The sequence below is a fragment of the Corella eumyota genome, chromosome 6 (genome assembly GCF_963082875.1).
Source record: "Corella eumyota chromosome 6, kaCorEumy4.1, whole genome shotgun sequence".
In the NCBI taxonomy this organism is placed as follows: domain Eukaryota; kingdom Metazoa; phylum Chordata; class Ascidiacea; order Phlebobranchia; family Corellidae; genus Corella; species Corella eumyota.
The window spans coordinates 7,697,222-7,724,560 of record NC_137495.1 but is presented as its reverse complement, the minus strand read 5'-3'; the positions used below and the strand labels follow the sequence as shown (position 1 = coordinate 7,724,560).

The window sequence follows — 27,339 nt, the reverse complement described above, 5'->3', positions numbered from 1 at the left end:
TTTATAACCGTAACCTGGCATATATGTTAGTTAAATTGTAGTTTAAATGTACTGGTTAAGTATGTTAAACTTTTACATTTAAATGTGTTTAAGGTTTACCATAATTTATTGAAAATTAATTTACACTTCATATTTTAAGCATTTTTCGCTGTTTAGGAATACTTTTGGGTTGGCTAAAGAAGCTTAAACTGTATAGCCTACTATTTGAATAAATAGTTTTCTTCTCACAGTTGGAACTGCAATCAAAATTAGTAAGTATCTATATTTATATTACATTGTTACAGCTAGCCTTACTTTTAGTTAGCCTATTTTGGTTTTAAAAAACTTAATCTTAAGTATATAATTGTTTCAATGAATGGCACATGTAAGTAACGGCGTGAAGATAACCAACGCCAGTAACAAATTTGTACAATAAAATAAAACAAAGAAAATAAGATTAGTAAAAAAGGGTAGACAGTTTTGGCAAGACGAAAACTGAAGTTTGCCAATATTTATAATTTAAAGATAATTTCAAAAACAAACGTAAAATTGTTAAGTTTTTGTTTTGGCTATTCAATTGCAGATTCAGCTTTCAGTTACATAAAAATTAACCTAAGTTGGGCAGAAACATTTAAAAATAACACCGTAAAGCTTTGCAGCTTAAATGGACAATAAAATAGCGCCCAAAATTATTGGCAAACCACCATTAAATCTCCGTGTTTTTCAACGGTACATGGCTAAAACTCTGTGGACGCAAATTGTAATTCTTTGAGGTAGAAGTAAAAAAACGATGTATTCAATTCGGTTATGTTATTGGGTTGGCACCGCTCTAGTTGTAATATATGATCCGCACGTGAGCGCTAGATACACGCGGGTATGTATCGCTTTTGCTGGCAGTTAGTTATAGAGTATTGCATATCGGTGAAAATGATAGAAACAAAAAGACAATATCGTCAAAAAAAGCACCAACGTTATGCCAACGAAGAATCAGATAAACGGGGGCAAAAGAACACACGAGAAAAAATAGATAATTTAAACGAGAAATAACAAAAGTCGGTATTTGCTAGTGTCGTAGGGCGACCTCTTGCTTTGTACTTGAAGACCATATTCACCACAAACACGTCACACATGCAAAAATAACGTCACCGGCGTACGGTTTGAACGCCGACGTAGTAGGCAGCGAGACTTCGCTTTGGCAGTGTGGATTGAAGTTTAGGTAGCAGTGCTGGGACTTTCCCCGCCGCTGGTGACGTCGTTGTTCGGATATTGAGCAAATAGAACGCCCTGAAATAAAACAAGTGTCAAAAAAATTAAAAAGGGAAAAGATTAAACTTTTATTCAAATTTTTTTGTATTTGGTGTAGTAGTAGTACCTGATAGGTAATTCCATTAACTTGGATTGATAAATCGATGGAATCGCCGTTCGACACTTCGGTAATTTCCCCACTTCGTTCTAAAACAAAAATAATAATTCAAAATTTTAATAAACAATCAATATTATTTATAACACGAAGCAATGGCTTAATTAAGGTTCAACATAGATAGTGCACTAGCTCTGTACTGACCTCTGTCGGCGATTGAAATTTTCATCGACGATCGCGAGGAGGAGGATGTTCTTCGTGTTTCGTCGTCGCTCAAGCGTCTAAAAAAGACAAAACTTCAGTTTAAAAAAAATATGATTTGTTTTTAAGAACCGAATTCTTTCTTTAAAAGTGTAATATTGCAGATCTGCAATAGCGTGACATTTTATTATCAAGTTTCAAAACACCAATGGCATAATAGTTTAAAATTGGTTCGTATTCTTATACTTCCGGTAGTGTGGTTAAGCGGTCATGGCAGCGGACTACGAGCCGAAAGGTTTGGGGTTCGATCCGCACCATTGCCACACTATTCGCCTTTGAACCCGGCGTTCACGGATAGCTTATACACGTCACAATATTACACCCCTACCCAATCAAAAATATAAAACCTATCACATTAAGGTGATATGGAAAAAAAACTAAATTTGTCCAATTTTTACCTTGCCGATTCGTCCAACATTAACTTTTTCTCGGGCGGTTGATCCGTCTCCGAGTAGTCAGAATCGATGTCCTTCTTTAGCGCCATCTGGTGTTGCGCTGCTTGTTGGGCAGCATGATGGGCAGCTTGTTGAGCAGCCTGCGCGGCCTGTAAGTAAAAAAGGCCATAAATTTTAAGTAAAAACGCCGAGGATGCACATCTTTGTGATTGGAATTTATAATGGTTAAAACTTTAGACTTACCCTGACTTTAGCCTGCGTTTGAATAGTCTCTAGCGCAGCCATAGCGGCCACGTGTTGAGCATTGGCGGATTGAAGAAGCTGTTGTTGCTGAGCGATAAGTTGTTGGGTCGGTGAGGTAGGTAAACACCTTTCATCTGGCTGACCTGGTGTAAAAAGGGTGATTTTAAAAGAGGGTAACAATGTATTCGGTCTGTAGGGGTAATAATTTGTTGTGGGCGTAATCCTTTTTATTTTTTTTTAGTTTAATTTTCTTTTACCGTATTTCGCCAAAGAATTCATTTGGCCAAGACCGCTGTGGGGGTGGTAGGGGAATTTAGGGGGTGTCAGAAGCCCTCCTCCGTTAGCTCCAGGTGGGTAGGAGAACATGTGCGAACTAAAATAAAAAAAAAGTAAATCAATTTCACAACTTTACCCCTGTGTTGTTTTGACTGACTGTCTCAAATTTGGTTAAAAATAAATTTCTATTTATTAACATTCTCAGCACAAAAACATTACGTCAATGTGTTCTATGAATTCTAAGTTAAGTCAGGCTTAAACTTTATCGATTAGTGTTATTGTAATTTACGGGTCGGTAAGTATCCCGTCATATTATGCTGATGCCTTACCTGTAACTTGGTCGTCTGCCTTCCCTTCTGTTTCCTTCAATGGCGGCCTGAAGTTCTGAAGGACACGACAGCTTCTCTCGCTCGCATTCGAACGGGTACAAGTATTTCATGTATCTGTATCAAAAGATCATTGTCGATGAGCGTCTATTATTAAGGGCTTAGACCCGGGGATTCGTAGCCGAAATCCGATAACCACCAAATCGCAGATCAGCGTCAGAGAGTGTGGAAATCGCTTTGGATTGTTTTATTTACACGCTTAGGCTTTAAACACGTGTCAATAAGGCGGACAAAGTAGCGGCAAAAATCCCTTTGGTTTAAACAACATAACTTACTGCGTGCGCAAAGTGAAGGCAGCGCTGGTAATCGAAGACGGTAGATTAAGACCCTTGGTGATTTCTCGCCATATTTTCTTGTTGATCACTTCGACCAGGCCTCCTTTCTCGACGACGAGCTTATAGAGTTGGTAAAGGTCCAGCACTTGTTTTGCCATGATCGGAATTCGGTTCACCGGCGTACCTAATGACAATACATAAAGGGTTAAAGCCCACAGACATAACATAGATTCATTTCAGCGCCACGACGAGGAGATTTTCTTGCGGCGCTTTCGCTATAAAAAGCAAGCAATTAAAAATCCTGTTTGCGTTTTTATCGCGAAATCAAGTTTAGGCTATATGCGCATGACTGCATGTAGCTGAGGCGAAAATTAAGTAGTCCCTTGTTTTAGCCTGAATTTGTTTTTCTCTTAGTAAAGCTTTCGAAGTGAACTGTAACGTATAATACTGAATCGCAATCATTCATTTCGACTTAAGCGCCTATATAAACGCGAATTTGATCCCTTCAGTATATAAGCAGAGCATTTTAGCGTACTTAAATTTATTTGTAAACGTAAGTCAATTAGAGCTTTATAAATCAAAATGATTGTGAGGCATTTGACCACCGTTTAAACATAAGCTTTAAAAATCTACAGATAATTAATAGATGACGTCACCTACTTTCAAGCACCGCCCACCTTGATTTTAAATCTAGGTGTTATGCAACAACATAGTGATATATCGATTTCAATTGAAAACATAAAGCTGTGCTGTTCAAATTTTATATACATAGTCTTGACACTGCTCATCAACCCTGACAACACCAAACACGTGACTTGAGGGACACCAAAGTCGTCTGCAATGGCACGTGACTGGTATTGCCAATCAGGTATTTTTCGTCTTCGTTTTATTATTGTCATCCGATACCCATGTTCTGAGAGCCCCAATACCGATATAGTCGCGCATCGAAATCCTTATTGATTTAACTTTCAACATCGAAAAAAAATCCGTTGGAACCCGCTTTTTACGCTTGATTCGCATTTCGCTGCTGATTAATGGTTGCAAGTACAGATTGCGGTCTATTTTTAAGGCAAGATTCAAATACCGAATCGGGATTTGAGAAAATGTTGATGCACTGAATTTTAATCGAATATTGCGATAACAATATTTTAAGCCATACGGCGGGTCTTACAATAGGGTGCTTTCATTAGGATTTTACCAAAGTTTCCCCCAAAATTTTAAGAGATTAGTACCCGTAAAAAGCAGCCCCCGTTTAAAGGGATGTTTTTTGTACATTTCACGACATATTAATAAGTCCTGTTGATTTTTTTAAAAACACCAAATTCGATACGATCTATTCAAAAGGCATGCTAACGGGTTAATTAAACCCCATTTTTCTTTTGTTGGTTTAGCAAGCCGCACTAATTGTTCCTGTCACTTGGCCTGTTTGGGCCGCGTCGGTGTCACAACATTATTAAAACACATTATCAGCGTGTTGATATATTTATGCCGTCGACAATTGGCCGAAATTCGATCTTTTTCGAAATGGATTTTCTGCTTGGTATAAAGAGTCCTTGAACCGTGGCAAAGACATGGGAAGATTATTTCGAAAGTTACTTTCGGGTTTTTATCGGGTAATAACAATAGCATTACGAAAACATAACAATTATTGCGGCCCCGAGAAATAACGAACTGGATAGGCGTGAAGAATAAACGTGTGGAGCTGTATGTATATATATGTGTCTCGTATGTAAAGGTCTTGGTCTTTAATTGGTTAACCAATAAGCGTGACGTCATAATTAAATCATGTTATAAATGCAGAGGAAATCATAACATTAACGATTGTTGAAATCAGATTCATGTTTTTGCTTGTCAAATTAGGAGAGAAAAAACGACGAAACGCCGATTTTTCTAGGAAAGAAAGAAAGAGAGAGAGAGAGAGAGAGAGGGGGGAGAGAGTGGGCTCCCTTAAAACAATGACTCCAATAAGAACATATCCCGGATCGGAGTCTAAATCATGCACCAAACATGAAACGCGCAGACATCGCGACGCCAGAAATTTGCAACCCGATAAATCGCGAAAAATTCGCTGTTTTGATAGACCCGCGCAGATTTGTGGGCAGGCCAAACAGCCCCGCTTTCCACTCGATCGACTTCTGACTTGATTAAAGCCCAGATTTAAGCTAGAACAATTCCCTGCCGATTAACGCTTGGTCACGTGACGAGAATAACATCCCGCACCTTTTAACTTCGTAATATTTTAACTTAACCCACAAAAAATAGTTCACCCTTCTTCGACAATGGTTCGATAATTTTTTTTAATGTACATGTATGCTAATTGATATCGAAGCCTAATGTAATGGCAGTGTGTAGGTATTATGAATGTTGTTCTAACGGGTGTCGGGTTACTCTGAAATATGCTGCGTAATGTATGCATTGTAATCAGCCGTAACATAAGATCTCACATAAAGTTGTCGAGAATCGAAAATATGCAAGTTTACAAATCGACTCCTAAACCAATTGTGTTAAAAATGTAATGAAGTCCCAAAATGTACAAAACTTAAACAGTGTTACGTATTTTTTTTAAATAAAGCTTTCGGACAATGGATTAAAAAAGAGGACAAATGAAAAATAAAAACTAATTTTGTCACGCACCGAAAGTTCTTGGTAGATTTAATAAATTATGCAGTAACCTTTATAATTATTGTAACACTATTTATTCCAGATTACAAAAAACGTAAGTTGCCCCTTTTAATTAGTTTTTTTTTTGAGTTAATTAAATATTTATGTTACAAATGTTGTAGAAGTTATCAAAGACTAATTAGTTAAGTCGGGTAATGCTGATTGTTTAATTACTAAAAGGCGTTTTTAATTATTTTTGGACCTTTACGTTTTTTTTTTTATTATGTTTATTTAAGTTACTTTTAAATTAATAATAGCAATGTCAACAAAATTATCAAGTTGTAATTAGTTTAGTGGCGATTTGTTGATTGTTTTAATTATTAAAGTTGTTTTTATTAAATTTCGGACCTTTAATCCCGTATTATAACTTTTCTTACAAAAACTCAATTAAATTATTGCTCATTTTTCTGGTATGAGTGGGTTAATTCGTCCCTAAGACCCAATACGAGGTTTTATTTAAAATAAAATAAATATTTCGACACCGTGAATTTACAGATTAAGCGAAATTTAAACGGAATTTGCAAAAAAAACGCAATTTTTGATAAAATTCAAAAAAAAGATATTTTTTTCGATTTTCTGATCTATCGGTTTAATCGACCGTAAATTGGGTTGTAATAATATCTTGTTTTAATATAAACACCGAGCAAATCCATGTTATTAAGGTGTTAAAGAGACTAAAAACAAAACCCCGTATTGCCACTTTATTTTATATCTACATAAGAATATAAAACTTACCTCTTTTCTGCATGTAGCTGAATAAGTCGTCCAAGAATTCTTTTCGCTTTAGGTCATCGTCAATTTCGTATAACTAAAATTAAAATATTTATTTTATTAAATATTTAAAAAAAAATCAATTTATAATGTGATAAATTAAAATTATACTTAAGATGGTTAATAAAAAATGATATTGGCTTTTTATTTTGTTAGAAATAAATTTTTAATCAAAACTAATTGCTTTTTATTTATATAGGGGCCCATGTTTTGTGTTGCAGTTTTATAATTAAAAAAATTACATCTAATAAATTATTAACACAGAGTTCAATGGTAATTCTTGCTTTTAAAATCGCTGCTACGGATATTTCCATATAGCAAAACTGTTTTTAAACACTCTGTAGAAGTTTAGGTAAAATGGCGGAATTGTCGCCTCAAAATTGCAAGTTTATTTTTTCGTCGAAAATTTTCTCGAGTGCCGGTCAGAAATTAATTAAATCTTTCAAGTTAGCGATTTTTCGAGGGGCCACTACTAGTGCATTGTTTTGTTGCGGTGGAGATTTCTTTGTCGTGTGTTTTTGACACAACATTTTAGCTTTTGGCCGGCTGGAAAGGCACTTGAAGCTTTTGTTAACTAATCGAGGGACAATGGCATGTTAACACTTTTCCTTTTTCATTTTGGTTTGATTTTTTAACAAAGTCAATTTAAATGTGTTAAATAAATAGCCTATACTATTAACCCCAAACTATAAATATAAACCCGATATTTAGTTGTCCATATATGTCTAGTATGTTTAATATCTTTATTAGTGTTTTTTTAATTTCATTGTTTATAAGTATTAAATATATATGAACATTAACCTAATGTTTTAATTAATTTTTTAGTAACTTTCACATTTCACCCTAAAATTAAAAAAGGATATTCTAATAAACAAAATATTTTTCGCCTTTTTTTCGATTCCGATTCGAGTGTCTATTATCGTGGCCAACGTAAGCTGTTTTTAATTGTAGCCATCCAAAAGTGAGTTAATTTGGATCAATAACCGTTAAGTTTTGCGAATAAAGGGGCTTAGAGGACGCTTAAGCGAGCTCGCGGAGTAAGAGTGACCCATTGGCCATTGTTATCAAGTCTTCACAATCGATTGGACGCCATAGTTTTATTTTATTTTTATCAATTTTAGGGTTAGGGCAAATACAAAGGGTGCTGGGATAGCTATCAAGGTTTGCAACTTTTGATGGGGTTAATATCCTAATATATTCAAAATAGCCCTGCCATTAAGTTTAATAATAATTTTTATTTTAATTTAAAATAAATATTGCTATTTTAAAATTGTAATTTGATTTGGTTATCTTTATTTTATAAGCAAATTGTTAAATCGTTATTCCCTAACTGAGAGCCTTTTTAAATATAACCATTACCCCTTTTCTTAAATCTAAAATAGCAAAAATATTAAAATTGAACCCCTTAAATTGCCTTCCCTCTCCTTCTCTAAAATGTGCCCAGTCCCTTAAATTTTGCGGAGATAAAACATCTGTATGTTTCAAGTAGCTCGTATATCAAGTAGAGGGCCCCACTTCGCTTGGAATTCCACTTAAAAACACTAATCTAACAAATGAAAGTTTGTTAAATCGATAAATAAAAAGTGCGACCTCAGAATCAACGAAGCACTCAGCTTAGATCATTTTAATTTTCTAATTTTTTTTTGATTTTCGCTGTAAAAAACAAGCGCTTTTGTTTTTGAGTTATCTACTGATATTATATTTTGGATATTTTTTTTATTTTTTTTTTACTTTAAAATTAATTTTTTAATTTTAAAACATTTTAAGATGATTTTTTTTATAAAATCATAAAAAATATTTTTTATAAAATTTTGGGGTAAAAAAAAAACTTTTAAATTTTTCCGGCAATTCTAAATGGGTTATAGATTAACCCCTTTCCATATACACGCCTTTAAAATCAATCCCATGAAGTTTACATTTCTATTTGTTTACATTCGCTTTGGCACTGTTAAAACTTATAGACCTCGCGTTGTTTCGTCTTTGGTTATAGGAAGCGAATTTGTTAATAAACGTACCAGGTCAAATAATAGAGCAAATAGAACCATTAGCGATCGCTATAAGCCCGATGTTCACAGACTTTGGGGCGACATTTTTAAAGTGGCGAATTGCATAGCGGAACGTACGAACCCCACTATTTTCAATTACGATTTAACCGCACGTTTAAATAACCGTAGATATGATAATAAAAAGGCGCGTTTTTAATTGGGTGGCCCACGCAAATGGACGATGACGTCACAGCGCTCGAATTCGAAATCGCGGCGTCGGGAGAAATGATTTTATCGAAAATTTCTAGGAGGAATCGAACTGCGAGATTTTAAATGACGCGTTTTTGATATTTACGAAAGATTGTATTTCGCATTTAAAAAATCGACGAATATAGGAAATAAATTTCCATAAATTATGAAACATATTCGACGATTATATGCACTAGAATCAGTTGCCCCGTTATAAGCGCTGTAAATAAAACTGCATTTATCTTTGGGAAAATCGAAATTTGGAAATTAAACCATAAATAAATTATAGCCGATTTGAAATTTTTACAAAGCGCCATCAGATATATATCAGCGCAATTAAACAAAAATTCAAAAGGTTGAATTTAAATATTAAAAACCCGCGTATGTATCTAAAGATAAAACACAGATAGCCATCTGAAGACAAAAAATGAAACAAAATTTCAATAATTTTTGTGATAAATAATTCACGCTCTGATCTGTTTGTATAATTGCCCGATTTTTTCTCGATTATTTTTTGAGGATTTTTTCGAATTTGATGAATAAATAATAGCGAGAAATGCCGATTTTAATGAAATGGAATACCATGTATATAATACTGGGTATTTTATCGAATTCTCTTACGTGTGAATAATCAAAAATTAGATCAAAAAAAATTTCAAATTTGAAAAACGAAAAAGGGCGATTATATAATGACAAATAAAGAAAGCCGGGATCAAACGAGTTTTTTCGTGCGTTGCTAATTGATTCCGCTGATGCATTAACAGCCCGAAAAACCGAAATAAAAAACGAAAATAAAAATCAAATTTCAGAACTTTTAAAAAAATTTGACAGCTGCCTCGGACGGTTATAATTTCGTCACGTGTTCATTCGAGCGTACCAATATGCATTATGACGTCGGCGCACGTCACGCGGTTCTTTCCCGAACAAATTGAATAAATTTATCAGCGCAGATGAACATTAAACGACTTTTTTACGAGAAATTGCGATACCGTTAAACGGCAAAAAAAACTTTGATGATTTTTTAAGAAAATACAACACAATTTGTTAAGTAATATAGACCAACAATAAAGCAAATACGTTTTCTTAACAACGCCTAGTTTAAATTGCCAAGATTAATGCAACGATCGACTTATATACTGTTTTTTTTTTTTTTTTTTTTTTTAAATAACATTACTGTAATGGGTTTTTGCTAATTATTGGGGAAGGGTGCTCTGTTTGGACGTGTTTGAGCTATCCGTATACGCCGGGCTCAAGGGCGAATAGTGTAACATTGGTGCGGCTCGAACCCGAAACCTTTCGACCTGTAGTCCGATGCCATGACCACTTAACCACACTACAGAACGGTCTAATATAATTTTTATAAATAAGTTCTAATTTAAAGAAAGGTATGAGGTTTTACGGTAAATTTATTTTGCGGTACCGTCATATTGTAATTCTATGCGGTAAAAACCGTCATTTACCGTTAATTTTGTTTCTACTAAAAAAATAACACAATATTTTCTAACAGATGATCATTAATTGAACCTCCATTCATTTCTGGTAGCAAATTAAATTTCCTATTGTTACGTCACAAGGCCTATCGCGCGTATAAAGTTTCGATTCGAGGATATGACCACTTAATCGAACTCTCAAATGCAATGGTCAGTGAGTGACCTTTTCAAGTACAGGTGATAATAAGTGACCATTTAATTGTTAAATTAAATCTCATGTAACCGTATTCTATTGTCTAATCTCAGTACAATAAGCTGAGTTTACTGGCAAAACAAAACCTACATGTTTATATCGGTTAAGTGCTTAGATTTGCGTTCTAAGTAAGTTATATAAAGCAAAACGTGCATTGAACCTGTTTTATCATGTCAAATTATCGTTTAATCTGGCAACTTGTGTTTTTATATTACACAAAAATTGAATCAAATTAAAAAAAATGTGCCAAATAATCATAAGATCTTTGGTAGAATTTAAGCTGGCAAAATCCATATAAAAAATAGGCTTTGCTTGTGGTTTATAAGGTTTAGACGTTTAAATAAAGGCAATAAATAAATTCCCATAAAGGTCAATACTAGCAAGTTAACTTTTCATGTTATTTTTGTACGCTTGCTTGTGATTTTAAAATTTTAGGCATTGATATGAAGGCAATAAATAAATCAACTTATCGGTCAATACCAATAAGTTCACTCTTTATTTAAAACATTTTAAACACATATTATTCCTATGGGGTAACTTAATTGTGTTTTACTACTGGCTTCACTATTGTTATTATAGTATTATTTTATTACATGGCCCTGCCATTTTATGACATTTTATCGTCGCTGTTTAGCGAAGTTAATAAAATCTTTAATTAGTTGAGTATTGTTTAAATTTAATTGCCCACTTCGTTCCCACAATACATAGAGACAATATAAATATCGATTTAAGGCCTAATTTGGTGGCTGGGGGCGCAGGATTTCATATAAATTATCCGTTGGGGATATGGTATGTATTATATTAAAGCTACAAAATCAATGGCTCGAGTTTATAAAATTAGATTGCAATTAAAAGTTGTTTTTTTATTACTTTATTAAAATTGGTAAGAAAATGTAATTGGCTCGTTTTTAAAAAAAAATAAAAAACTTTTTTTAATTTTTCCCTTTTTTCTTTTTTAAAAACTCTTTTTTTTCGCTGTGTGTGCATTCACGGGGTTATTAGCTAAATATAAGCAAACAAATTAAATTAAATTGAATCGAGATCTTCAAATCTGATTGCGTGTTATGTGGTTTTTTTCCGAAATTTTAATTTGTTTTAATAACCATCGCTCGTCGGCATCTCGGGCTTTAAAGTCGAGTGCTTCAGATGTTCCAGGCCGATATCGCGGAATTTGCAATAATCCCGCATTCGTCTCTGCCGAGGCCCCAGTCTCGCTCCATCGCCATTCTGATGCGTTTAATAAAAGCCACATAAAACAATGCCAGGCACTGCAAGCGATCGCTAAACCCCGAGCCGACAACAAAAACGATCCGGGGCCCATCAGCTAATGCAATTAATTCACGCTCGGTCGCTTGCACTTCGAGGGCCGAGTGTTTGTGTGTAGACAACAGCTCTTACGTCATGGTGCATGTTTTTTAGAATATTAATGAAGCGCTGTTGATGCCCATTTAAAACGTTTAAAAACAATAATTCTCAAGTAAAAAATTACCTGTTTAAACTGCTCTTCGTAGGTCCACTCCTGCTGGTTCCCGTTGCCTCCGTTCATAGGCTGTGACGTCACCGATGCGAGAGATGACGTATTCGATGACGTGTTAGGTGGTGTCGTTGGCAGAGCTGGCTGGTGATGCTGATTCTGTTGTTATGAAAGTTAAATTAAAATTGATAAAAAATGGGGATTTCTGTACGGTTAGCCGTACTATTTTCCTATTTACATAAAAGGGTTTTAATTTCCTTTTAACGCCTTACGTTTTGTTGTTCCTGTAAACGTTTGTGGGCTTCTACAGCCATCCTCTGCGCAATTTGCTGGTGTTGAAGCAGGGCTAATTCGCGAAATCCCTGCACGCAGAAAACGGCGGATTAATAAACACGATAACAGAGATTAAAATCGAAGAGTTAAATATAAACCAAGACCAACACACCAGCCAGGCCAAAGCAAAGGTTAAGTGCTTACATTACCCGAACTTACATAATTTTATAGTGCATATTATATAATGTAAACACACTGTGTTTTAAAAACTCATTAGCCTTATGTAAACACAGGCGTTTTTTTATTTAAACAAGCTTTACCTGGGGTAGCTGGGAGGGGTCAAAGCCCCCGTTTTGGAACTGACCAAATTGCTGAATCATGGTTTGGGGCATTAGGGAATTCACCGCCGATGACGTATTTTCCGGCGAGGCTCTTTGCGCCAAGGCTGCTGCAAAGGCGACCTGCTGTGCAATAAAAGCTTGGTTTTTGTCTGGTGACGTCATCCTGTCTACGTCATCGTCGTCGGGCAAGATTCGACCTCCAGGTGACGTCATCGGATCGTGGCGTTCCTCGTCTGCCGAATCATCTCCTCTTTTGGGCGATTCGGAGTAGGATCTACGCCGATCCGGACTTTCGATAAAATCTCCTCCGCCTCCGTTGCTCCTGACGTCACTGTTGATTGCGTCATTGCTAGCGCGCTGCTGGTGTTCAATCATGCGTTGCTGGTGTTGCCTCTGTAAATTTTCCATCACGGCCTCGAGCTTGATTGTGGCCGATGACGTAATGTTGTTAGGGACAGATCCGAGATTGGACAGCATCTCTGCTTTCGCCTTTAACAAAATTTTTACATTAATTTGTTTATCCTCAATGTGGGAAGGTCTACTTTACGACCCAAACATAGTGTAACAACTGTCACCCGATGACCCAGTCTTGAGTTGCATTTGGCAGTTTGGGATATTATAAATTATAATTGGCTAATTATTAAGCTGCTGATTAAGTGTTGGCTCAGCAGAAGTTTATACTGTTTATAATACCTTACTCAAGGCCGCTAGCGCATGAGAGGAGTAAGGATCGAACTCTGGATCTAATGTGGTAAGGCCAAGTGTTGTGACTACCACACCACGCTGCCGGCATTTAATTAAATTATAAACTATTAAACTCGCATTGTTGTTAAGTTTGCGTTTTAATAACGGGGCCGAATCCCCTACAGCGATTTACATCAAGAGTGTAGTGACATAGATGTAAGCCGAGGCAACTGTTGCTATGTCTAAAGTTCGATATCACTGCTCGCGTGCAGAATGAGATCGAGATATCAAAATGTTTATTAAATGTGGTCGGGATGAATATATATTTAAATTTAGTTCGACACCATTCGTGTAAACGCTCTAGCTTACGCACTCGGGACCCGAACGAAACCGGGGCAACGGGTTCTCGAAAACGAAGCGCATTTTTTCAAATTACGTCACGAATTGTCACTCGACGTGTCGCGGAGAAATCGTAATGTGACGTCGTTGCATATGACGTGGATAAACTTAATCACGTTGGCAATTAGAAAGTGGCGATTGGCCGGCGGCGGTCGAACGCAAATACACATTTTTTCGGACCCGAATAACGTGTTTTGATGCAAAGGGATTACGGATTGGGTTTTATAGCATGGCATGCCCGTTTAATTGCAGTGATTAGTTGACGATGTTATCTGCAATACCCAAACGTCGCCCAACGCGAATTAAACACCTATTACACTTACGTGGATTTCTGTAATATCGCGTATACAAGTCGCTGGGCGTTGATGTTTTAATAGAAAACGCTGCGAAATCTAATTACCTGCCATTTTCGGGTCACGGCGGATAAAATTTCCTGTTTATTCGATAACACAATAAAGCGGTCGGGTTTATTGCATTTCGATAAATAATTGACGGATCATCAGATTGCAGACGATGATAAAAGCTGGCCTCGTGTGCTTGTGTTTACGATATCTTGTTTATAGCCCAACCGAACCCTGTTTTATTACATTAATCGACGATTCTGATTTACTCGCTTATTTTCAAAATGGCGCCTAATCAGAATAAACTAACACTAAAATATGAGATCTCTTTTAAAATTCAGTGTGCCCTGTTTATGTAATACGCTTTTTGTTGATATGTTTGGACCCAAAGTTAGGCATTAAGCTGTTGTAAGATGTATAATGCTATAAATATGAAAGACCTGTTTATATAAAGTTGGCCACTAGATGTTTATCAGTCATTAAAATGTAGTATTATTATGCAAATGAGCTCCCAAATTGGTACTCTGACATTTGTACAATTTAGATATCAAGTCGGATAAGAACAGCATTAAGTATGTATTAATGTTATCTGTGTCTGCGATTTTTTAATCAAGTCGTGTCGCGAAATTTCCATTAAACATTTCTGCCAATGCGCGATACTGTTATTGATGGTAACTATATTTAATAAGCCTTGACAGAGAGCAGGCCGATTGCGACACGACACTTAAATTGTGAAGTCGTTTGCCTTTTAACTAACCAGCGCTAATGCGAGTCTATTACAAGAGAATATTTGCATTGGAATTGCATTATCTCTTTATTACTGGCTACATTGTACCAACACATACAGTCTGCTTCACTGTAATTCGCACTTGTGTGCTAATGATTCCCCACTCGTTAACCTTGTCCAGTGACGTCAGAATTTTGTGACGTCATCAATAACTGATACCGTGTTATTGAAGCTGCAAGCTTTAACGTAAAGTATTGGGATGTCACGGGCAATATTGACATGTTTTTAAGAGTGTGTTTAAGATTTGTTGATAAATTAAAATAAAAATTGTTTGGTTGTGTTATGGAAATAAGCTCTTAATTTTGTTGTTTTAAATTTTCAGTGCTTCGTACGGAAAGGTGGCATGCTCTGCATATAGCTCTAATACACAATTTACAATACGTATATTATCCGAATTCTAACATGCAGAAAACTCGCAAAACATTCTAATCTTCAAACCAAACAATTGGATTTTGGTAATATGCTTTTATAGTTCGCTTTAATCCTAAAGTAATTTTAATAATTGGCCAACAACGGCCGACCTCATTCAAAGTATTAATAATTCCACGCCCTTTATACTAGAAAGAAAAACAATTCCTAATCCGCAATCACATTATTACGTAATTTGTGCAAAATTCGTGACGTCACGCGAATTCACCTGCCCAGTGCTTTCAACATCTGGGGAGTTTTTAACAAAGAGCTCTGCCTAGGATTTTTCTTGTGCGAGCGAAGTAAATGAAATTATTTGTTAAACCGATATTGGGATTAATTAATCCTTTGTGGCACGCGTTTTTGGGTGCCCAATATGCATTTTAGGTGTAGCAACATATTGTTAAAATTAAAAAAAAATTAAAAAAAATTTAAATTTTAAAATCGAAAAAAAAAAAAATTTAAATAAAATTAAGTGAATAATACATATGTTTAATTTTAATTTATTTTGTCATATTATCAATAAGAACATTATATATATAATTTTTTTTTATTAAAAATGACGTCATCACATACCTGCGCAAGATTTCCAAGGATCATTTTTTCTTGTTCGAAAATTTTCTTCAAAAAAATCTTTTTTCTTCGAATTCTGTCAATTTTTTTTTTAACGAAAACTAATCTATTCGCAAATCCTGTAAAGGCAAAAAATAAACGTGGGTTAGAAACAAAGAGAGACATTCCTTACCGATTACCAAACACTCTAAGCCGTTGATCTAAGTTTGCTTTTATTTAATTGCTTAACCATATAGCGTTTCAGTTCTACCGTAACTTTGACATTTTGATATTTTCTGCCATTTTGTTTCTAGCTTCGCGCTACGTTAATTCATGCATACGTATTTGGACGATACTAATTCATCTACCAAGTTAAACAACTTTCATACGTCTCTACAGGCATTAATAATACTTGCTATGAAAAAACTTTAAAAAAATCACAAAAAAAAAATTTATGTAATTTTTAAATATTAATAACAATATTTTTTATAGCTCTATAATTATTAATAACTTCATAAGCATATTAAATATACATTTACTTAAATTAATTTTATAAAAAAAATTTAATTCGTTTTAAATATCTATCTATAAGCATCGCGCTATATACTTTTAATTTTAATTCGTACCTCGCCGAATTAATATTCTAATTCGCAATTTATTTACATTAAATTTTTCTCCGCTCGTTACGGGAACTGCGCGATCGAGGAATGAAACGAAATCGCGAAATTTTTCGAACCCCAAAAAATCCGGCGTGCGCGCACACGCACGTTGCGCATGCGCCACGCAAGAGCACACACACGCTCGCGAGATTAAATTTTCTCTTTTTCGAGGATATAATGTTTATTTTTGCGGACGAGTAATTAATGTAGCAATATTATTTGTCTATTTTTCTGTAAGAAATGCATAAAATATATATTCAAATAAGGGTAAAAAATTCTTTTATGAGAAATCCCTTTTTTTTAAAGAAAATATCTCCATAAACGGCATTTGCTTACTGATTATGATACAATTATATTTAAAACCATATACTGTAACAATTTAAATTTTAATTTCTATTAAATTTAAAAAAATAAAATATGTGTTAACTTTGTTTGTTAAAAAAAAATTGAAAATGTTTTTAAAAACATTCGTTGGTTACTGATAATAATACAATATTTTAAAATCAAATATTTATAACAATTTTCAGTTAAATCTGTATTAAATGTAACAAACTTATTTATACGCCTAAATTTTTCGAGAGAAGTTTATGAAATAAAAATATTTAATACAAGCCACTTGAATAATCCTTTGGATTTTAATTTTCCAAATGGGGTTAATCAAAATTTAACAATATTTCAATTTAGATTGAACAGCGGGCTACCATTGTTCGGCGTTTGTTTAATAATAAACCTACCTATTGTCTTACCATAAACATGATTATTAAAAAAAAGTTTAATATTTTTTCGAATTTTTTTTTTGTTTGGATAACGTTCTTATTAAAACGCGATTTCAGTTCACGGTTCTTCGATGACGTCACTAATACGTGACGTAATCGTCATTGGTGACCTACTTTTATAGGTACAAAAGGTTTTTGGTTATTACTTTAACAATCGATTAGCGAGTACCTGTCAAAAAAAATTAAAGAGTCGACTGTCGTTTTTAAATTTTTAAATTTTAAATTTTTTATTGGTAAATGACTGACAAATAATTTTACTTTTTTAAACTTTTGATTTAAATTTTTAATATAAATTAATTTTTATTTTAAATTTTACTTTTCAATATTCATATTTATTATATCAAGTTTATGTAAACAAATTAATCTACTGTTTTTTATATCATAACTTAATATATAAACTGTGTGTTTTACTATACAATATACATATGCTTTTTTAACACCAACAAAAAAATTCTGTTAAATTTTTGACAAATTAAAAAAAATTTAATAAAATTGATTTTTCGAAAAATTTTTTTTTTAAATTCGCTCAATAATGTCCAATACAAGAGGTAACGTCCTTGGCTTGGGAAAAAAATCAGTCTTTATTAAATATCGGAAAAAATTGTGGAATAATATTAATATAGCATAATATCCGTTATTGATTTGATTCGCGATAACAGTGCGACTTTCATTGTCGACTAATTCACACAGAAATTTCAAATCAAAAATCAATTTTACATATTCGGCTAATGATAACCGTTTAAGGAATTGATTTTTTGTATCTCTATCTATTAACATTGTGTTTGTTTTAGTACTCAGGCGTTTCAATGCGCTACGCTTAAATGGGAATAACGCTTTTAAATGCTGGGCAGCGTATATATCTAAAATTAACTGACCGTTTCAAAATGTTTCGTCAAAAAATGTTTTACACTCTTAAAATTTTTTGCTTTATTTATCCTCGATGTGAGGAGGTCGACTTCAGGACAACAACCGTTACCCTGACCCAGTCTTGGGTTGACTTTTGGCAGTTTGGGGTATTTTTAATTAAAATTGCCCAATAATTAAACTGCTGGTTGTTTTTAGCCTAGCAGGAGTCTATACCGTTTATAGCGCCTTACTCAAGAGCGCTATAACATAAAAGCAGTGGGAATCGAACCTAGCACCTCATAAAGTCAAGTGTTCTAACCACTACACCACGTAAACGTCCCGTGATTCATACGAAATATATTTTAAAATTGTGATATGTCACTGCTTTTCGATTTCCATATGTTTCCATGCAAATTATGTATCGTCGTAATTACCGCAATTGTAACCAGTTTTAAAGCTGCGAGGCGGGCATCAATAATTGAGTCCAACGTTATTTAAATGGACGGTCACGCGCATTTTACCAATCACAGTTCTTGGTCAGTCGAAAAAAAAAATAAAAACAGCGAATTAAGAAATGAATTTTTAATGCGCTCTAATTTATTAGTAAAAATATTTACAGAAAACAGCCGTGTCAAGTGAATATAGGTAGGTGTCGCCCGAATTTTTAATTTTTTTCAAGTCCTATAATACGCTTTTTTAATATACGCCCATAATAGCATTTAAATAATTTCGTCTTCAATATGCAAGATTTTGTGACGTAATCTTGAGTCGTAAAAACTAAATCGGCGTCGTAAAAGCTTTGAAGGACGCGCCTAACTACGCCTTAACGCCCATTTATTCACTGTGGCAACATTCGTTGACTTTTACAGCGAAAGGGTTGTGTTTTAAATTGACTTTGAACTAACGCAATTAAACAGCAAGTGCCTAATAAAAACAGTTGTTTAACCAGCAGCCCGACAGATTTATTACCCTACTCTTTATTCTTATTATAGAGCATAACAATTGCCAGTAATAGTAATAACAACGTATATTATTACATTATGCTTCCTATACGGGGCAATCAAATTGTATTCAAAGGCCCAATGCGACTTGCATAATAAAGCAAGATTGCCGTAATAAATACGATAGCAATACGTGTTTATTGCCGCATACAACGTTATTAAATAAACATTCGAAACGCCCCTCCAAAATGCGATTAAACGAAATAGTAAAACACCGATGACGTCACAAAAATCTGTGAAGTTTTAATCTATTTTGATAGCGCTTTAGTGCGAATAATGCTAGTGTTTTTTTAATGCATTTACATGATGTTTTAATAAGGTATCGGCGATTAATTGCCTGTTATCTAATAGTTCGAACTGCAAAATCAACACTGACAGTCTATAATAACACCCTTTAATATACGCCTACAGGATATAATTAAAAAAGGCACGAAAAATTACATAATTTTTTTATCCAAAAAAAAAAAATTATTTTAATTTTTATTATTCCGAATTTTAAAATTCATTTTTATTTGAATTCAATAGTTTATACCACGTTTAAATTGATCTGGTATAATTAATGTAACTCTATATGCCACGAAAAATATCGAATTTCATTTAATTAATAAGGCTGCTGCAAACTATATTCATAAATTTATGTAATACAAAATCTGGCTATCATAGAACGATTACACAAATTTAAATATTAAATAATAAACTTATTGTCTATAAAATAAGAATATAATTTTATTGCCTGTTTTCACAAATTTACAGCGTATTTTAGGCCATAATTAAATAAATAAACAACTAAAAACCTGATTTACTTAATAAAAAAAGCTTAAAATTGTGTATAAAAAAAATGGTACACAAAATTTAGTTTAAAACTTAATCATAAAACACTATTAATATATATATAGACTGACTTTATGCTGGTCGCTTATGGTGCTTTGCAATGTCTTTCTGCTAATGCTAATCACGTATATACTTTTTTATTATACTAAAACATTTAAAATTAGTTTAGAGAAATTATAATACACACAATTTATTAATGGTTTAACTTAGGCCAAATGCACTGCGTTATTCCTAATCAACTTTTCCGTCATAATAATACATCGGTGAAAGTTAATTGAAGCTGGTAATTAATTAAATCGATAAATGGACATCGGAACAGCATAAATTTTATTATCTCTTGGCTAAGAATAGAAAGGCATTTGATCGTTGGGTTATAATCGATTTAATACAATTTTCTAAACAGGTAGAAAAAAAAAGAGTTTTAAAAAAAATTCGATTTAAATTAGAATTTGATAATAAACAAATAAATAAACATGCCATTTATAATTTATTAATCTCGCTGTATTATAATTTCGACAGGTTGTACGCAAAACGGTTCTTAAAATACACGTCTTACATAAACATAAAATACGTCAGCAAGATTGCTATAAACATAAACATCGGAGGGCGTGTTATTATCCTTAATCACAGTTTTGAACTGAATAATATACACAACGGTTTATATCTCATAACCATAACAAAATTCACTATAACGTTATATATATATATATATTGGTGACCCGAAAATTCCGATCGAATTAAGTTAAAGTTTAATCACATTAGGTATTAGTACCTTGAAGTTTATTTGCATATAAAACCAAGGCAATGTAAGCAAAAGGTCAAGGTAAACAATTCACTTCGCAGAAGAGGTTGTTTACGTTAACTGTATTTGTATGGGCTATATTGTTCAACGAGGAATTTTAATAAAAACAAAACAGTGGTATAGGTGAGAAAAAAATCCGCTGCGGAATTGTTGGCAAAAATACATTAACATTTTAATATAATCTAAGTCATGGTAAGTTCTATAGACAACCAGTTGACTTAAATTAAAGACAACTCTATTCTAAACAACCCAAACCGATAACAACCCAACTTTTATAGGTATATTGCTTATTGAAATAAACAAACAAAAAGAGTTTTATTTTGGTAAATGGTTCGGGTTTAAGTTGTCTTTAAGTTAGATTAACATAAAACTGTTAGGTTGACCGGTCATGACAGCGGACCTTAAGCCGAAGGTTTCAGGTTCGAGCCGCTACAATGCCACACTATCTGCTTTTAGTCCAGCGTTTGCAGATAGCTCAACCACTTTTTAAAAGCACTCATTTTTCCAATAATACACAAAACTTGTTACCTTATATGATGATATAAAAAATTGTTGTCTGTTGCATAATAAACATTCTTATATCAAAGATACAATCTTTTACACAGCCCTATCTTATACGCATTCTGTCTTAATATAAATCACATGCTTATCTATCTTTCTATGACAAATTGCCTAGCGCCGGAATATTAGTTATTCAGTAGATATCTTCTTATCAAAACTTTGTCATTGAAAATTAGGCCTGCGCGCGATCAAAAATCAGTTATAACTTTCGAGAGCTGATAAAAACGATATCTTGATACTGTATCGACTCTTCAGTAGGGTTGAAATTAATAAACATATTGTAATGTAGACACTATGTTGTCAGCTTATGATACAGCATCAATGGTTTTTGTTGTTTTAGTGCATGTCGCATAATTCCACTTGATTAAATTTAATATTTGGCAATTTTTCTTGAAGCGGTACTTAAATTGAAGGTAAAACTTTTACTCTATTTAAATATAAATACAGTTTTAAAGCAGTTACATACATACAATTAGTTTTTATGCAAACTCGATACCAATTTTAGCTGTTTTGAATTTATAACTAACGATTTAAAACCGATCGTTTCAGTGCCCCTTTAATTTTGATTTGGGATCGCTGTCTGGCTTGGCCTCGCTAGCAGGTAACTGGACCTCGTAACAGGTAATTCGATCCCCTGTTTTGATATCAAGCAGATGTCTGGAGCTATATTAATATATCATAAATATTATGACGAACACGATTCGATTTGCGAGCGACAATATGACAGGTTAACCCTAGAAAGAACTCTTTGTAAAGGGATTAGCCGGGCTGCATTTTTGCCTTTGTTTAGCGTACACGATTCGCCAGTTATGATCTGAAATCGAGAAGTTTATTAAAAATCGGGACCGGGTTTTTATAAGAAAAGAGTTCAAAGTTCATACATCGATTAGATTTTATAAAACCTTAACATTTTCTATTAAATATGATGATCAGTTTTTCCTAACGGGTAAACTTTTATTGTATATATCTTTATCCTCGATGTGGGAAGATCGAATGCGCGATCTAAACATAGGGTAACATAAGTTACCCCGACCCAGTCTTGAGTTACTTTAAGCAATTTGGGACATTATGGATTATAATTGCCTGGTAATTATTCGGCTAATAAAGTGCTAGCTAAGCAGGAGTTCATACCGTTTATAGCGCCTTACTTAAGAGCACTACGCCTTACCTAAGAAGCGCCTTACTTAAGAACCCAGGACCTCATTTGTGGTATAGCAAGTGTTCTTACCACACCACGCTGCCGGTAACAGGTATACTAAAAACCCATTTTAAACATATCGTGTACGCTAAACAAAGGCAGTTTATTTTGTTATTTTGCAAAACACTTATGGTATTTTGAATTTCTAAATGTAACAAAGGTAATACAACCTATGTTTGTTACTTCGGGGTTGCAATTTTGCCTTATGTGCATTTGGTAAGAAGGTTTAATGGAACCTAATTTAAGGTAATGATTTGAAAACGTCGGGTAAAAGTCAAAATTTGGAAGCACCTGCGTGGCTTAAACCTAAAACCTTTTCAGTGTGTATACCCCATTGAAACATACCGTATTTTGCACTACCTTACTAGAATATTAGTGCTTTTATCAGAATAACATTAGGTTAATAGGTTTGCTCTTGGCACGTGTTTATGGGCTACCTGTAAACGCTAGGCTTAAGAGCAACCAGTTTGGTGCTGGAGCGATTCGAACCCAGAACCTTTCTACTTAAAATCATACGTTGTATTTCACACTCACGGTCTTGTAGATATAGAACCATATTATCCTATTTGTGTATACCACTAGCCCCCTCATGCGACATGACATTTAAAAATAAATTAGAAAATACTAAACTTACGCATGAGTAATGCTATAGTAAGTGTATGCGTTATATTAGACTGTTAGTTTGAATTAAACAATAAGACCACGTCGGCTGTTACTAATATAAGAAAAACGTCATTCATGTTAGTGGGCATCTCAACAGTCATAACGTTACTGCATGGTCATTCTATAGTTGAAGTGTAGTTACTAAGTATAATAACTTTGTAATTATTTAAAAATTCAAATCTTGGGAGATGTTATTTGAATATGTAGCGGTTTTACTATTTGCATATTTTTGGATAAGGGTTACTGATTTTCTAAGTCAAAGGCAAGCTTTAAATTTCATTTTATTTTATTTGTATTTATTTATTTTAAATGTAAAAAGGTCGACTTCACGACCTAAACATATAGTAACATTTTTTACCCCGACAGAGTTTAAAATGCTTATTAGCAGTTTGGATGTTATAGAATATAAATGTCTGCTAACTAAGCTGCAAAAAAATAAATGAATTAGCAGGAGTTCATACCGGGTATAACGATTTTCTTAAGGCCGCTACAGCATTGGAGCAGTGGAAATCAAACCCATGACCTCACGTGGTAAAGCCAAGCCAAGGATCCTTTTAGTAAATCCAATTTAAAAAAAAAATTTGTTTAATTTTAGTAAGCTCTATTTTTTTTATTTAGGTTGGTTTTTGTAGAGCTACAAAGGCTTCTGGTAAGTATTATTCCAAAGATTTTAATTTAATAGTTAATAGTTTAATAGCTTTAGGTGTTTAGTATTTTTATGCTGATTATACATTATGTTAGATTGAATGCAGTAATACAATGTATAATATTTCTAAGCTTGTTAACTTTAAAAGATAATTGAGTCATTTATTGTTATAGGAAAAATGGCTCAAAAAATGCTTACCTCTACCTCATGAACCGGAAGACTCGGTAGACAATACAGTGCCCAATGAAAGGACAAAACCTTTTAATTCTGTTTTAAATAAAACTGAAAAACGCGTCGAAAATAATGACGACAGTCGCAATTCCATGTATTTTGACTCTTGCTCTTACTTAAATCACGAACTTCAGCTTAAAGACCTGTACACAACAGCCGAGAAACTGATATTCGAGTTACAATGTCCAACACCTAAAAGAATATACGACCCTTCCAGGAGTTCGTCGAGGCCTGTTTCGATGTACGATATACTTTGCGACATGCAAACGATCACAATACAGCATACCCCGACCTCTATACTTACCAATTGGCCGAGATCTATTAACGTTCAAAGCGACATAGATATGGAAGAACTCTTAAGCGACTTTGTTAGAAAGAAATCGTTGGGAAAAAAGGAATCGTTCGAAGCCGACGTTAAATCTGATGACGACACTATTTTGAATACTAATTTGAACAACATTCTGTGTGGGCAAAAATATAGCCAAACTGAATTGATAGGACTAAAGAGTGGGCAAGTCTGCGTAGCGTGCTGTGTTTTGTCGCTACCTAGCGGCTGTCTTATATCTAATATATCTGTAACGTTGTCCTGTAGCTACCCAACTAAGGTAAACTTTAAATGCACTTTTTAGTTAATTTTTTTTTTAATAGCATGAAATAGTATTAAAATTTGAGGAATTAAAGTTTAAGTTTATCTCTTTTCATCCTGATCAACAGGCATGTAAAAACATATATACATTTATTATAGCCTTTTTTTAAATTTATTTATCTTTAATGTGGGAAGGTCGACTATACGACTTAAACATAGAGTACCATCAGTTTAGAATTTTATTAATTAAAATTTTTTGATAATTATTAGCTGCTGATTAAGTTTTGGCAGCAGGAGTTTATATCGCCTTACTCAAAGGCTTTACAATATAAAAACAGTGAAATCGAACCCAGGACCTCATTTAGTGAAGTCAAGTGTTCTAACCGCTATCTAAAGCTAAATAGATGTTGCGTAAAATAACGTACTATTAATACAGATTTATAGAAATCTATTAGTCTTAAAATTATTGTATAGATTCGAATGAGAGACAGAATTTTGATTTCTCCACTCGTGGAATGTTCTACAGCTGATCACGTGACAACGAAAGGAGAAATAACTTTACAAATGCCTACATGCTACGTTGCCAAATTTGAGTACACACCAATACATGTGCAGGTAATACAATAGACAACGATTATGATTTAAATGTTCTAAGACCGAATGCCTGGTGTAGTGCTTAGAACACTTGACTTCACTACATGAGGTCTTGGGTTTGATCCCAACTGTTCTCATACCGTAGCGCCATTAAGTAGGGCGATATATACACAATGAACTTCTGCTGAGCCATCATTTAATCAGCAGCTTATAATAAGCGGGTAATTATAATCAATATTATCCCAAACTGCCAAAGAAAACTCAAGACTGGGTCAGGGTAACGAGTGTCACTCTATGTTTTTTTTTAGTTTAGTTGGTTTCAATCTTTTTCTGATGTCTTTATTTAAAATTTTCTTTAGGTGAAATCTAAAAACGAAGCTAAGTGGCAGGATGTATTGGCAACAGAGCATGGCAGGTCAAGATTTATCAAAGTTCAGTTACCACATATGGGAAGGTATGTAAATTGTATTTTTACCAATAAATTCTACTAAAATCCCTTTTTAAAATTTTTTGTTTAATTTTTATTTATTCTAGATGTAGAAAGGTCGACTTCACGATCTAAATGTAGAGTAATCAACTACCCTTACCCAGTTTCATGTTGCCTTTGGCAGTTTGAGATATTATGGATTATAATTGGCAGCGTGGTGTAGTGGTAAGAAGACTTGCTACACTACACATGAGGTTGTGGGTTTAATTCCAACTGATTTCATGCTGTAGCGCCCTTGAGCAAGGCGCTGTTAACGGTATGAACTCCTGCTGAGCCAGCACTTAATCAGCAGTATAATTATCGGGCAATTATAATCCATAATATCCCAAACTGCCACAGGCAACTCGAGACTGGATCGGAGTAACTGATGTTACTCTATGTTTAAGTCGTGCATTCGACTTTCCCACATCGAGGATAAAGATATAAACCAAAAAAAAATTGTCCGATAAATAAATTGCTAATAAATTGTTGGCTCAGCAAAACACGGTTTGTACCAGCTTACTTAAAGTTGCCACAGCATGAGAGCAGAGAGGTTCGAACTCATGGCTTTTTATATAGTGAAGCCAAGTGTTCTGACTACTACACCACGCTGCTGGTCAAAATTGTTTTTTTTTTCTTGCAGTTTTTGTTGTACGTTGAACGTCGCTGAATTATTTAATGTTCGTAAATACGTAACCTCCGTTTGGTTCGGAAAGAAAAACGTTTCACTTCAAAACACATCTCTGGTTTGGTGCATATGTGACGATTCGCCGAATTTAGTCGCTAAACTCTGGCTCAAGATGGCGCCAGAGAGCGTATACAAGCGCATTTCTAGATCGAAAACTTTCTGTGTTGGGTAAGTTGTTACATTTTAATAAATTAAAAGCTCAATACGCCATAACTTTTACTAATAGGTTATTGGGCCTACCTTTAAAAGTTTAATTTAGATTTAAAATAATTAGCTCTTGCCAAATTAAACCTGCGCTAACAATTCATTCATATTTTTATGAAGACAAGGCGAGCACATATCCTTGAGCTTTCACAACAGCGAGGGGATTTCCCCAAACACATACACTCTGGATACAAACACTATTTTAGATGGAGTATTTTGGAGAAAAATTGAGTTCTCTCTAATTGAGATGAAAGAAGAAGCTATACATTACTTATTGCATACAGATGACAAAAACGAAGTTTTACTTCAAGATTCTCTGTCTTTAGACGAGACTAATTTGGAAGAAAGTTTTTTAAATCCAACTGTTGCTGGTAGTTCGACAGAATTCCACCACACTGAACTTAGCAAAGAAGAAAAAAATACAGAATATGACGCGTTTCCTAAGAAAAAACGCACATCCACATTTTTGCAAGCTAAAAAGTTTTTGAATATACGTAAAAAAGTTAAAAAACGTTCAAAAACTACTTTGTAATCGAAACTTTTTTGTTTGTTTTGTTATTACTATTACTACTATATTTATTTTTTGTTATATTATTTTACTAATTTTTTTTCTTGATCAATTCGTATTAATTATTGTATTTAATTAATATATTAATTTTTTACAAATTGATTTTACTTATTTTGTATATCACGTAAAAAGTAATGCAACATTTTTATTTCGCGTAAAATATTGATTCTATTAAACGTTTAATTACCAAAAAAAATTGGCAAACTATTAGTTGTTTTAAATCAAAAACGGCGACA

The 27,339-nt window shown here is 33.8% G+C and overlaps 2 protein-coding genes across 2 annotated transcripts; one reads left to right on the top strand and one right to left on the bottom strand.

Moving 5' to 3' along the window:
• Nucleotides 1-242: 242 nt before the first annotated feature.
• LOC145754662 (protein dead ringer homolog) lies at nt 243-15,919 on the bottom strand. Its single transcript, XM_082570763.1, has 13 exons — nt 15,808-15,919; nt 12,592-13,101; nt 12,271-12,360; nt 12,014-12,157; nt 6,572-6,644; nt 3,176-3,359; nt 2,844-2,957; nt 2,496-2,611; nt 2,239-2,381; nt 1,999-2,144; nt 1,544-1,620; nt 1,352-1,431; nt 243-1,263 (listed from the first exon to the last, which is right to left on the bottom strand). The coding sequence occupies exons 1-13, from the start codon at nt 15,829-15,831 to the stop codon at nt 1,192-1,194; spliced, it is 1,773 nt and encodes a 590-aa protein (XP_082426889.1). The 5' UTR covers nt 15,832-15,919; the 3' UTR covers nt 243-1,191.
• A 7,327-nt stretch (nt 15,920-23,246) lies between these two features.
• Nucleotides 23,247-27,099, top strand: LOC145755415 (uncharacterized). The gene is made up of 7 exons (XM_082571650.1): nt 23,247-23,382; nt 23,739-23,769; nt 23,940-24,602; nt 25,058-25,198; nt 25,537-25,631; nt 26,287-26,499; nt 26,656-27,099. The coding sequence occupies exons 1-7, from the start codon at nt 23,309-23,311 to the stop codon at nt 27,065-27,067; spliced, it is 1,629 nt and encodes a 542-aa protein (XP_082427776.1). The 5' UTR covers nt 23,247-23,308; the 3' UTR covers nt 27,068-27,099.
• The last annotated feature ends 240 nt before the right edge of the window (nt 27,100-27,339 follow it).

Bases quoted from the DNA above. Each gene is read 5' to 3' on its own strand.
- LOC145754662 (XM_082570763.1), bottom strand. From the start codon at position 15,831: ATGATCCTTGGAAATCTTGCGCAG. The intron at 2,612-2,843 runs GTAAGGCATCAG...TTTTTATTTTAG, and splicing joins GGCAGACGACCAAGTTACAG to TTCGCACATGTTCTCCTACC. The intron at 2,382-2,495 runs GTAAAAGAAAAT...TTTTTACACCAG, and splicing joins GAATTCTTTGGCGAAATACG to GTCAGCCAGATGAAAGGTGT.
- LOC145755415 (XM_082571650.1), top strand. From the start codon at position 23,309: ATGTTATTTGAATATGTAGCGGTTTTACTATTTGCATATTTTTGGATA. The intron at 25,199-25,536 runs GTAATACAATAG...AATTTTCTTTAG, and splicing joins ACACACCAATACATGTGCAG to GTGAAATCTAAAAACGAAGC. The intron at 25,632-26,286 runs GTATGTAAATTG...TTTTTCTTGCAG, and splicing joins CAGTTACCACATATGGGAAG to TTTTTGTTGTACGTTGAACG.